At 37.9% G+C, this 12,930-nt stretch overlaps 1 protein-coding gene across 1 annotated transcript; it reads right to left on the bottom strand.

Moving 5' to 3' along the window:
- Positions 1 to 294: 294 nt before the first annotated feature.
- Positions 295 to 3,396, bottom strand: tuba1c (tubulin, alpha 1c). Its single transcript, XM_041800431.1, has 4 exons — positions 3,266 to 3,396; positions 1,890 to 2,112; positions 1,645 to 1,793; positions 295 to 1,448 (listed from the first exon to the last, which is right to left on the bottom strand). Exons 1-4 carry the CDS (start codon positions 3,266 to 3,268, stop codon positions 468 to 470), a joined length of 1,356 nt encoding a protein of 451 aa, XP_041656365.1. The 5' UTR covers positions 3,269 to 3,396; the 3' UTR covers positions 295 to 467.
- Between the last annotated feature and the right edge of the window lie 9,534 nt (positions 3,397 to 12,930).

The raw sequence follows: 12,930 nt of genomic DNA, 5'->3' as shown, positions 1-12,930 counted from the left end.
ATATTTAATCATTTTATTTCTAAGGTTTATTTCTGAGTTTAACATGCCTTTCTTATAAGGGTAGACAGTGGGCAAACTTTACCACTGGCCCATCTACACCCCAAATATACTTGATTTTATAAAAAATAATATGGTAGATGTTTATGTCATAATTTTATTGTATGATGCATGAATTAATTTTAAATTCTCAATGCTACAAGTACAAATTTATATAGCTAAATATTCACAATTTCAACATTTTCTACAACTACTCATACATATAAATGCAGTTTGGAATAATGAAAGACAAAATAGTTGAGGTGGCAGGAATTTTATTTAGAACAGAGCCAAAATTGACATTTTCAGGTTTTACTTCAGTCTGAACAGCAAAATTTAAAATTGACGGACAAACATTTCAGTTTGGAACGCATTCAAGAACACATTGCGATCAATTAATTTCCTGTTAAACTAATGCCTTTTTATTCCATTTAATACTCCTCTCCTTCCTCCTCTCCCTCACCCTCGATGGAGTCGACTCCCACCTCCTCATAATCCTTCTCCAGAGCAGCCATGTCCTCTCTGGCCTCGGAGAACTCTCCCTCCTCCATACCCTCACCCACATACCAGTGAACAAAGGCACGCTTTGCGTACATCAGATCAAACTTGTGGTCCAGACGAGCCCAGGCCTCTGCAATAGCAGTGGTGTTGCTCAGCATGCACACGGCCCTCTGGACCTTGGCCAGGTCACCACCAGGAACCACAGTGGGAGGCTGGTAGTTGATGCCAACCTTGAAACCAGTGGGACACCAGTCCACAAACTGGATGGTGCGCTTGGTTTTGATGGTGGCGATGGCAGCGTTCACATCTTTGGGCACCACATCACCACGGAACAGCAGGCAGCAAGCCATGTATTTGCCGTGGCGAGGGTCGCATTTTACCATCTGATTGGCTGGCTCAAAGCAGGCGTTGGTGATCTCAGCCACTGACAGCTGCTCATGGTACGCCTTCTCTGCAGAGATGACAGGGGCGTAGGTGGCCAGAGGGAAGTGGATACGGGGATATGGCACCAAGTTGGTCTGGAACTCTGTCAGATCAACATTCAGGGCACCATCGAAACGAAGGGAAGCAGTGATGGAGGACACGATCTGACTGATCAGCCTGTTCAGGTTGGTGTAAGTGGGGCGCTCGATATCGAGGTTTCTACGGCAGATATCATAGATGGCCTCATTGTCCACCATGAAGGCACAGTCAGAGTGCTCCAGGGTGGTGTGGGTGGTCAGGATGGAGTTGTAGGGCTCCACCACAGCAGTGGACACCTGGGGAGCTGGGTAGATGGAGAACTCCAGCTTGGACTTCTTTCCATAGTCGACGGACAGACGCTCCATCAGCAGAGAGGTGAAACCAGAGCCGGTGCCTCCTCCGAAGCTGTGGAAAACAAGGAAGCCCTGAAGACCTGTGCACTGGTCAGCCTGAGGACAAAGAAGGGAGACAGTGAGCACATTTAATATACAATCCCCATCTGATATTTCTGCATGTTAAAAGGCAGTTTCCCTTACTAATGTTGTGAAGTGCTTGCTCATTGCTGGTTTAATATCTAAATCTAAGGATTTACAGATAAGAGTGTGATCTGTGCATGCCCTAGGTCATCCTGGAAAAGAAACCCACCAGCTTGCGGATCCTGTCCAGCACCAGGTCGATGATCTCTTTGCCGATGGTGTAGTGTCCACGGGCATAGTTGTTGGCAGCATCCTCCTTACCAGTGATCAGCTGTTCAGGGTGGAACAACTGGCGGTAGGTACCAGTGCGTACTTCATCTAGAATAATAAAAAATAAGCATTGCAATTAGTATTACAGTTTTCATAAAATAATTTATCTTGTCTCAATTCTAGGCCTATAGTGCTGACACCTACCAATGACAGTGGGCTCCAGATCTACAAAAACAGCTCTGGGGACGTGCTTTCCAGCTCCAGTCTCACTGAAGAAGGTGTTGAAAGAATCATCTCCTCCTCCAAGAGTCTTATCACTTGGCATCTGTCCGTCCGGCTGGATGCCATGTTCCAGGCAGTAAAGCTCCCAGCAGGCATTGCCGATCTGGACACCAGCCTGACCAACGTGGATGGAGATGCACTCACGCTATGGAGAGGAAGAAAAAACAGCATGAGAGATTAGTGTGTTTAAAGTCTACCGTACATTCATTTCCATTCTCCTGCTAGCCTTCTAAAGAAATCCATGATAATATTGTAACATGAATGCATCTGAAAATGGGGAACATGCAGTTGCTCCCTCTGTCTGAGATAAAGAAGCAGTGCAGCAGGAGGCACCTCCCTCCCTGCACCACAAAACCGCAGGGGGACAGAAATGCCTGACAGCAGCCCCCACCGAGGCAGGACGCTGTTCTTTCTCTTTCCTCCAGTCCTTTTTTTCTCTGTGTCCCCTTGTCTTTTCATCCCACTCTCACCCTCGTTTGCAAACCTAAGCACGAATGCAAATTCAATTGCGCGTGCACATCATTTATCTGGAACATTCCACTTGTTCTTGTGCCAGGAGGATGCACAATTACAGAGGATTCATCCTTCCTAATTTAAAAATCATTTTAGAGGACATAAATCAGATTTTATGCTAAAATAACTGGCAGAAGATATGACATTATTTAAGGGTTTCACTTTTGATTTAAATTAACCCTTTATATGCCACGTCACGAATGAAACAGATGCTTAGTTATGCATCAGTTTATGATTGTTTAATGCTGAATTTCATTAAAAATTCATATGCTTCGGAGTCTAATGAATTAAAAATTAATAGCTGCAATCTCCATCCTCATCTCCACCCAATCTGCCCCTCCCCGCCGTGAAACAGGGTAGGGCATAAGCAAGGTGTCTGATTTTATCGTCTTGAAATGAAAAATATGCCTCAAGAATGCGAATAAAGAGAAAATAGGGCAGCTGTTTCCCAAATAAAGCCAGATTTATCCTCATGAAAGCATGTAGATTGAATTACGCCACTCAGTGCATTGTTCTCATCTCTACACAATGACAGTCACATCGCGCCAGTGCTGCGGAACAATCCGTGACTACAGCCTCAATATACGGTTCATTTTCATCCCAAATACCACAAAAACTATATTAACACAAATATATATACGTTTATTGATCGTTAAATTAAATATTCAGTGATGGAAAATCCCAGCACGACGTCGTGTACCAACATAGACACAACGGCTAATTCTCAACCTTCATTTACCCTCATTAAACCATCACAGGAATAGAAATAAGATAATTTAACTTACCATATTTTCGTTTGAGGTTTAAAGAAGAAGAGGAGGAAAATACGAAGAAAGGGGCTTTTGAAAAGCGGGGGGTTTGCGTCGCGTGTTGTACCCAACGGGGTCGATGCAACAACTGCTGAATGAGAGGGCGGTGCTTTCAGATTTATACACGCAGGGCAGGGATTTGCTTCTGTGCACTGTGAGGGAAAAAGGGTTTTTACTGACGCTAGGGATGGGCAACAAATCCTATTTTTGATATCTATCATTATACTATCAAATTAGATACCGGTTAATATAACTTGTATTTATACTCAGTAAAAACACTGTTTACAGTAGGAACCACTAACTGTAGTATGCTCAATACCCACAAGACCATCTATGTTCATTCTGTTTATCCAATTCAGTGTTACTCAACCCAGCTCAACCAAAGAGCCAAATAGTTGAAAAATACCTTCACAAAAGCCACAATGTAAGTAGTGAAAAGTGGCAAAAACGGCTTGAAGTGGCAATAAAAATAAGTTAAAGGGAGCAAAAATGGTCCAAAGGTGGCAAAGAAGTGACAAAAAAAATTGGAGAAAAGTGACTAAAATGGGCAAAAAGCAGTCAAGAGTGGCAAAATAGGGCAAAAAATAGGAAACAAGTGGTATTTAATGCCAAAAAGTAGCTTAAATGGGCAAAAAGTGGCACAAAATGGTGAAAAAGGGCAAAAATGGGATAAATGTGGCAAAAATGTGACAATTATGTTTGACAATTAAAGCCTTTTGTATAAATGTGGGAAACAGACTTATTAATGTGATTAACCTCTGAGGTCAATTTTTCCCTTTTCTAAGGTTTTCTGGGGGAATAATGTTTTAAATTAAGACATTTAAGAGCCACAAATAATTACAAAAGAGCCACATGTGGCTCCAGAGCCACATGTTGAGTATCACTGATCTAATGTATTCAGGAGCATTTACATTAAAAGTACAAATCAAATAATATTTGACACCACTTTTGATACCACAACAATAAAAATAAAAGCCCTCAAAACCCAGCAATGAATGATTTATTATCTTTTCATGTAAACAATGTATGCACACTGTCTTCATCAGTGGTTCTCAACTGGTGTGGCCAGGCACTCTGGTTCGCCTTGTGGCAAGTCTTGGTGTGCCGTGGGAATTTGTATAACCGTGCTTGATTACCAGGGGCGTAGCTAGGGATTTTGGGCCCCTAGAAAGAATATTACTCAGTGCTCCCCATAGCCAAGCAACAAATGTGTCATTTTAACAAATATCTATGCATTTTAATGTATTGTTGATCCATAATTTCCCCGTTTATGTGCAATATTTTTACTGTGTTAAAATTAAATTTACTTGCATCATTTTGCAGCACTGGACTACAACATTTGGACATATTCTATTTTATTCTATTTGATACAAATTTCAGTCCGTTGACTGATTTATTCGGTCGCTTTTGATTCATTAATGACAAGACAAATAAATAAATCACTCTTTTCATTGCAAGCTTTTTAAGGGCTCCTCCCTATTGTGGGCTTAGTTAATCAGTACCCTTTTTCCCCTTGTGCTACTGTAATCCATGTTGATAACTGCAATAATAAGAAAACAAAATAGAATTTTACATGTTTTTACTGGAATTTTTGATACTATAACACCATTTTAAAACTTGTGATATCACATAATATCCAAAAAAGGACAACCTTTCAGAAAACTTTTTTTTCCTGCAGGATTTCTCATATTTTCTGACTGTTCTTTTCTTTCATAAGCATGTATTTTGGATAATTTAGTGTAAAAATGTCAACTAACAGGTAGAAAAAGTTTTGAATTTGATTCAGCACATTGTCTTAATCATCAGCTGTCAATAAGGCTGTAAAGTATGCAGGAAAAAAATGATTTCAGATTTTATTTGCATAAATCGTTTGTTCCCAAACGGTGTAGCAAGGAATGTCTATTTGCACATGTTGAATTTGAACAACCATGCATTATTACTACAGATAAACATCAAGTAAAGATGACATGTTGAAGAGATGATTTTGCATGGATATAAGCGTGGTGTGCCTTGAGAATTCAGTTGGTCTTAGGTGTGCCTTGGGCAAAAAATGTTGGAAAATCACTGATCTACATTGTAGATCAAGTTGGGGGAACCCTTGCCAGTACCACCCACTTTTACAAATAACATCCATCCATCCATCCATCCATCCATCCATCCAATCTTCTTCTGCTTATCCAGGGCCAGGTTGTGGTGCTAGCAGGCTGAGCAAGTCAACCCAGACATCCCTTTCCCCAGCTACACTTTCCAACTCCTCCAAAAAGGATATATCCATCATTTTTTTCTTTTTAGTCATCAAAAAACTGCATTTAATTCCTGCATGCACTGTTACTTGCACAAATACATTGACAGTCTTTGGAGGTGTTACTCTCACCACACATCTATTTTTTCAAATATATTTGTGTGATTTTTACAGAGCTCTCTCTCTATTGGTTGAAAACATGACTGAAGATCTTTGGGTTTCTTTAATTTTACCACCAATCATTAAAATAATGGAGGTTCTGTCATTTTGAGACTTGGTATAAAAAAGTATTAAAAATCTTGACAACCTAAAAACACCAAAATGTTACCAATGGTTTTGTACAATTTAGAAAGTGTCTAGGAGTTGTCTACAATTTTCTAAGATTTAAAACAAAAAATACCCAGTTTTATGACTTCTAATTTTGTTGCTGTGCCATTAAACATGTTTCAGCCTTATTTAATTTTCTCTGCTATCATGGTTTATATTTCTGGTACCATGAAATTGTTTGTTTTATCTTTACTGAAACACAATGCTATAGAGAAATATTTTGTGTATCACCATAAAAAATATCAAGTTATTGTTTTTGGTCCATGTTTCCCAGCCCTAGCTACCAGCATCGGGCAGTATTGTAAAAAGCAGCTTTTTTAGTCAAATTGAACAAAGAAATATTGTAAAATCTACTATTAAAATGATTTGCATTAATACAAAATTTCTTAATTTTAGGACTTTTATATTGGTGTGATTAGGAATGTAACAAACATGATTATTGCATGACTTATTTTTATTTTTGAGTATATTTGGAGTATAATTTAGACATTCACTAGTGTTTAAAGAAATGTTTAAGTATAAATAAGCCATCAGAAAGAAATTTCTTTAAATTATTTGGAATGAAATAATCATTGCATTATCTGGTGTTTTTCAATATAATTAGCAATTTTATTTTTTTTAACTTTTCACTGTCATTGTTTGATCTTCTACTGTGTGCATAAATCTGAGACTATTATAAAGTCTATAAATGACTACTGCAAACAAAGCTAATTTATCATGTATGCAGAAGAAGGAGCAAATACTGCATTCATCCATTATTAAGGTGTGGCAGTCTGCAAATCAATATAAAGGCTCCTTAAATGGAAGCTGGACACCCTGATGAATACAGGCATACTCAGTGTGAAAATCAATTTCTTTTTTCATCAGTGCACCTGATGCATTATCAAGATGCAAAATGGCTGCATGCTTCTGCTGCACAAGATGCTCCCATCAGCTGGGTGTCCATGTTGCAGCTTAGCTCTGCCATGATGGTATACGCCCGCTCAGCATGCCAGCTCCCTCCTCTCCTCCCTCTTTGTCCTAGATTCTCTGCAATGATGTCATTCAGTGGGCCGATCACGTGGCTGCATGTCTGCCTGTCTCTGAGTGCCTCTGCTGTTCAGCTGCACTGAAGGCTGGGGTGTGTTCCTTCTTAAGCCTTGTTTGAGGAACTGAAATTTACTGAATTGACCATGTTCACACAGTGGCCATTTTTGTCTGATGCAACAGAAACAGGATGGGAGACTGGAACAGCAGTATGATGTTATGTAGTGCTCTGTTCCAGGCCTGTAAATCATTAAGAACACTGAGAACATGACAAGTCTTTGCATAAACAACAGAAATAACAATAGACTCTTAAAATCCAGCTGTACAGAGGCCTTAAGGGGCAGTATAAACATTTGGATTTTTTCAGTTTTCCTGTAATAACAATTGTTTTTAAGAGCTTCCTTATTATGATGTTATCTTGAGGCAGCATCCCTGGTTTCCTGGCAACAAATTGTAATCTTAAATTCCCCCAAATTACTGTACATATTATGACAGTAAGGCCAGCAAGTATCCCAAGATATATCTGCAAATAGCCAAACCTGCTCTTTTAATCAGAAAAACTGAGAAAAATAAAATGTAAGGATGTCCTCTTACGGCTTAAGTACAAAAAGAAATCTGGCACCTTTTCCTAAAAAATACTTGATCTGTCATAAGCCATTATTTGATATCAGTTGGAGCTGTCAAGATTAACTGCATTAATTGCGATTAACTGTGAGCCACAATTAGTGCAATATTTTTATTTGCAACTAATTGCGTAATTCAATTGTCTTATACAAATTATGGTTAAACTGTGTCACCGTCTCCCTGCAGCCACAGTGACGTAAAATAAGTCTGCCCCTGCTCTTTAAAGACCCATTATTGTAATGTTAGCTAATTAGCTAAGCAAGCACACTTGTCCCATAATCTAGCTAGTTACCAGGCTAATGTACTTACCCTGCAGCAGAGTTGCCTCCTTTTGTAGAAAGTATTACTATCAAACAGTAATGTTAGTAAGAATGTTGCTAAAAAATGTAACATAATTTTCTAGCTAACACAAAAGGAAAGGGGGGAAAATGTGATGTAAGCTATGAAGTGGTTAAATGCTAACACTAACTATCTGTAAGTAGTAGCTAATGTCATCAAATTTACCTTTTTACAGTGAAGTTTATCTAAAACAAAGGAAAAGTAAACTACCTAACTCACATTAATGTTAGAAAATTTAGGCTCATCAAACAATTATGTGGCCTAAGTGTTATTTGTAGGTCTAACTAAAATAAGAGGAAATGCTAAAATCCTTTGCTATCAGTAAAATTAGCTAGGAACTTCTAGTTTTCTATTTGAATCACCAGTTACCACTGAACTAACTGCTAACTAGGTAAGGGTTCAGTGCTAATGTTATATGCTAATGTTAAATAGTTGTCAGCCGATGCTAATGTCATCAGATTTTTTTTTAAAACTTTTTACGCTACCCAACTCACACTGATGTTAGCGAGAGATTTAGTATTTCTCTCTTAAGCTAGCTTGAAAGCTGTGCCTTTTCTGCTAGCTAGGTTTTAGCCAGGCCATTACAGCCTATCTAGTTAGCAGGCTAATGCTCTTATTCTGCTGTAGCTAGCTAGCCACTTAAAGTATAATTTTCACCTCTTATGCATAAAGTCACACTATCAAACCGAAATGTAAGCTAAGTGGTATTTATGGGTTTATTTGTGGGCACTTCAATGATAGGGAGGCATTGAATATTGTCAAATAATCAAGCTTTTTTGAAAGTCTATCTAGAAAGAATGCTAATTTGCTACCCCTTTAACCTATAGCTAACTGTAAGCTAACATTATTTTGTAATTCAATTTTATTTATTACTCAGAATCATTATCAATCAAAAAGAAATGTAACATTGTAAGTAAGTGGTTAATGCTAACATTAGCTGTTCAGGTTAGTCTATCTACTCTGAGCAATGAAAAGCGCTTTATAAATAAAATGTATTATAAATAAAATCATTATTATTTTTATTATTATTATCATTATTATAATTATTATTAGCATTATTATTATTATGATCGAAGAGCCCATCAAAGACTATGCTTTTCCTGATTTTCATTGCTTTGCAAGTCAGTTACTGATCAGCTAAGGAGCACCAAAATGACAACCATGGTGCTCAGCACTACAACATTACCACAGTATCTGAAGTCTCTGCCCTGAGCAGGAATAGCCTCATAGGCAAATAGCTGCCGTGTGAATACAATTAAATGCAGTCTAGCCTACTTGACAAAATAATTGGCTTTGGCATTTACAGTGGCTAAGAACCTTTTTCAAAATGTGTGTCTGACGATTAAAGATTAAATCTCTGTCCTCTAAACTTTCGGAAATCCTGTAGAGAATAAAAATAAGAAAAGGTTTCCCCACTGTTAATGTTAGGCTGATTAACTGTCACCATAGTATGAGCTTGAAACTTCACTTTTTGTCACAACACACACTATTTAGTCCAAGTTAGGATAATTAATCCAGCAGGTAGCTAAGTCTGGATCCATGATTTATAGCCAGCTTTTTGTGGTTGTACTTAATGTGAACCACAGGGGATGAAAGAGGAGGACAGGAAGCAGCCATGGCTTCCAGCCAAGACTTCTTGAGAGAACATTCTCCATAATCCTCCCCCTCCCACCCTGGCGTCTCCTCCTCCAGCAGCTGTGACACAGAGAGGCTTTGAGCAGCTGCACACCAAGAGGAGAGAGGAGGGGAGGGAGGATGGGAATGCGCGAGAGATGGGAGTGGTCCTTAATGGCATGAAACTGACCACACTGCATCCTGCAAAAAAAGGAGAATATGATACCCAACAAAGTGACAAAGCATGTTTTCCATCTGTCATAGGAGAGTCTCAGTGTTGTCAGATAAAATAGGCTTTGATGCTGTTATTTAGAGCTGAAACACAGAGGAGGTGTTATGTTAAAGATGTTTTCTTTGGCTGAATGAGGTGGGGAGCTAAGGCGGGGCACAACCTTAGCATAATGCAGGCAGTTGATTAAGGTGGTGAGATCATTCGAGGCATGTTTTGTGACTCTTTTCCCTATTACACTGTTAATGTAGTATATTGAAAGTCATAATTTAATTATAATGCAAACACATGTCGATTTACTGTATAGTGTCTGTATGTTGTCTTCACTACAGCGTGGCAGCTGAGGCTATACAACCAGCTAAACATCTTCTTTGAAAAGATGACTTGAGTCGTAGTCAGCATTACTTTGCTCTTTACTGTGGCTCTAAACATCTTTGTACAAAGACAGAGTGAAAACTGTAACACACAAAATACAATACATTAAGATTCACATGACCACATGAACTCTTTTACAGTGCAAATACATGTAAATAAATGTTTTTAACATCATGAAAATAAGTGCTTTCAAATTTACATTAAGTTCTTCACCTTAAATCATAACTAAAAACATTAAATATTTATGTATTTACTCACGACATTACCTCTCTGATGTCTACAAAATTGCATGAGGTCTGATTCAGCTGGCTTCATCAAAAATGGCTGATATGTGCCAATGTAATGGCATATGCCTCCAAGCATGCAAAACAGACTTCAAAATAAAAGACCTCTTTTCAAAATAAAAGTCTAATTTAGATAAAGCCTATCAGATGGCTTAGTGTGCAACACAAACCTACAGTGAGTGATTTATTAATAGATGAAGATGTGACAATTGACAACTCAGTATTGTATCGTGTATGCACAGTGGCAGAAGGGAATGGAAGAGGAATAAGAGGGAGGGAAGGTGAAAGCACGTACAGGAAAAGGAAATGGCACATTATCAACCAACAGAATCAATGATAACAGAAGCAGCTGGGTCACTGAGGGGGGTGTGGCAGCAACACACATAGATGCATTCAAATTTTTCAGTGGCATCTTTTACCACAGTTTACACTGCAAAAACAAATCCAATCAAGGGTATGAGTCTAGTTTTGTAGTAAAAAATGAGCCATTACACTTATTTTAGCCTTATTCAAACGCGATTACAACATTCACGAGATGTACTATCTAAATTTGTCAGTATATCTTGTTTTATTGCCGTATAAGAAGGTATTTTCACTCAAAACATGCAATGCATATGTTGATTTTTTATGTTTTGCATAGTGACTTTTACCTGGACTTATCTAGTTAATGTTGTTTCAATCAAGCACAATTACTGGTAGATGTTTATGACTAGAAAACAGACAAATTAACTTGATTTCAATTGCTAGATTTTAATTTTTCAGCTGTATAATTACTAATCACATACCACTATAATTGTAATTGCTGATTGCATATTTGGCTCATTTTAAAACATGTATTATGGCTGCTTTTGTTGTAAGAATGAGTGTAATTCTTAAGGCCTGAGACGACAGATTACAGCAGTATGGAGGGTAGAGTCAAGAGTGTCTAGAAAAGCTGATACCATAAATTTCTCATTTCATAGTGCCCTTCATCAAAGTGGCAGCTCAGGGGGATGCAATTTTCTAGCTAACGCAAAAGAAAAGGAGAGTGGAAAAAATTGTAATGTAAGCTATGAACTGGTTAAATGCTAATGCTAACTAGCTGTCCGTGGTAGCTAATGTCATCTATTTTTTTTTTTTTACACTAAAGTGTGTTAATTTACTCCTTTTCTAAAGTATAGAGTAACACTTTCAAAAAATAATGTTGGCTTTGTGTTATTTGTGGGTTTAACTAAAATAATAGGAAAGGCTAAAACCATTTGCTATTAATAAAATTAGCTAGGAACTTCTAGTTTTCTATTTGAATCACCAGCTACCACTGATATAACTGCTAACTAGGTGAGGGTTCAGTGCTAACGTTTAATGCTAACATTAAGTAGCATTCATACAGATGTTGGCAAGAGATTTAGTATTTCTCTTTTTAGTTAGCTTGAAAGTTGTGCCTTTTCCCGATAGCTAGGTTTTAGCCAGGCCATTACAGCATATCCAGTTAGCAGGCTAATGCTCTTACTCTGCTGTAGCTAGCTAGCCAGCCATTTAAAGTATGTTTTACACCTCTTCTTATGCAAAGTCCAACTATAAAACAGTAGTGTTGGCTAAGTGGTATTTATGGGTTTAACTTATGTAAAAGCTAGCACTTCAATGATAGGGAGGGGGATGCAGAAGCTTTAGGAAAAGGGGTGAAATGGAAAAAAACGCAGAAAAAATGGCCAAATAATATTATTTTTCATTAGAACATTTTAATGAATGCTGTTAATTAAATTTGTAGGAGCAATAATTTAATTACTGGATCAACTTTGAATGATTTTAGGGAATAGGTATTCGCTGACATTTTTGGGGAATTCTGGGTTATTGTTCAGTATTTTGCAGCATCATGTTGAGTTGCGATAGTGGGTCACATGAGTATGAGCAGGTTTTACTGATTTAACTCACCTGTTCATCATTGGGAGAGAGGTGAGCTAAGTTACCACAATTTTTGTTGACTGCTGTTTACCTTGCTCACTGTGATGATGTTGATTTTGAGTTAGTGCATGCTTTATCACGAGTTGATTATCCTTTCCTTTAATAAAAGGTTAAACATATTTTTTCAGGATCTCAGTGAATTTTGAGTGAAGCATGCCAGTCAATGTATTAGGCCTTTCCTCAGATTGTATATGGCTTACTTGCCCTGTGAAGTTGCCTTTTTCAGTGCCAGTGTTACAGTTTAAATGAAAAATTTACAAGCAATTCATGAATGAGAAGCAAAGAATTGTTAAAATTATGTTTGCTGTTGCAGTTGATCAATTTTGAGACATAATTTAAAAGGGCTCTTTGCAAAAGAAAAAAAAATCTTAAATGCAATAGATAAATAACGGGTGTTTTGAGGAATTTTGCAAGACAAGGTCATGGCCAGAAAGTGATTCTATATTGGGGTCCATAATATGGACTCATCAAAAATACCTGATATTGCTGTGGCTGCAGGTAGCAGACTGTGGCAGTATGGTGAAGTACAGAATAGTTTCTCTTGCCTTTGCATGTCAGAGTCTTAGTTGATTTAAGCAGCTTGACATTCAATAAAGCTTCATTCCTGAGGACAGACGTTGTCATAGAGTTCCCTTTGTTG

This window comes from Cheilinus undulatus, linkage group 11 (assembly GCF_018320785.1).
Source record: "Cheilinus undulatus linkage group 11, ASM1832078v1, whole genome shotgun sequence".
Classification (NCBI taxonomy): domain Eukaryota; kingdom Metazoa; phylum Chordata; class Actinopteri; order Labriformes; family Labridae; genus Cheilinus; species Cheilinus undulatus.
The sequence above is the reverse complement of the archived record's forward strand: the minus strand, read 5'-3'. Positions and strand labels throughout refer to the sequence as shown.

What these genes read in the sequence shown, in the direction of transcription:
- tuba1c (XM_041800431.1), bottom strand. An exon ending in TCTGGAGCCCACTGTCATTG is followed by an intron (nt 1,794 to 1,889) that starts GTAGGTGTCAGC and finishes TTATTATTCTAG; the next exon opens with ATGAAGTACGCACTGGTACC. An exon ending in TGGACAGGATCCGCAAGCTG is followed by an intron (nt 1,449 to 1,644) that starts GTGGGTTTCTTT and finishes CTTTGTCCTCAG; the next exon opens with GCTGACCAGTGCACAGGTCT.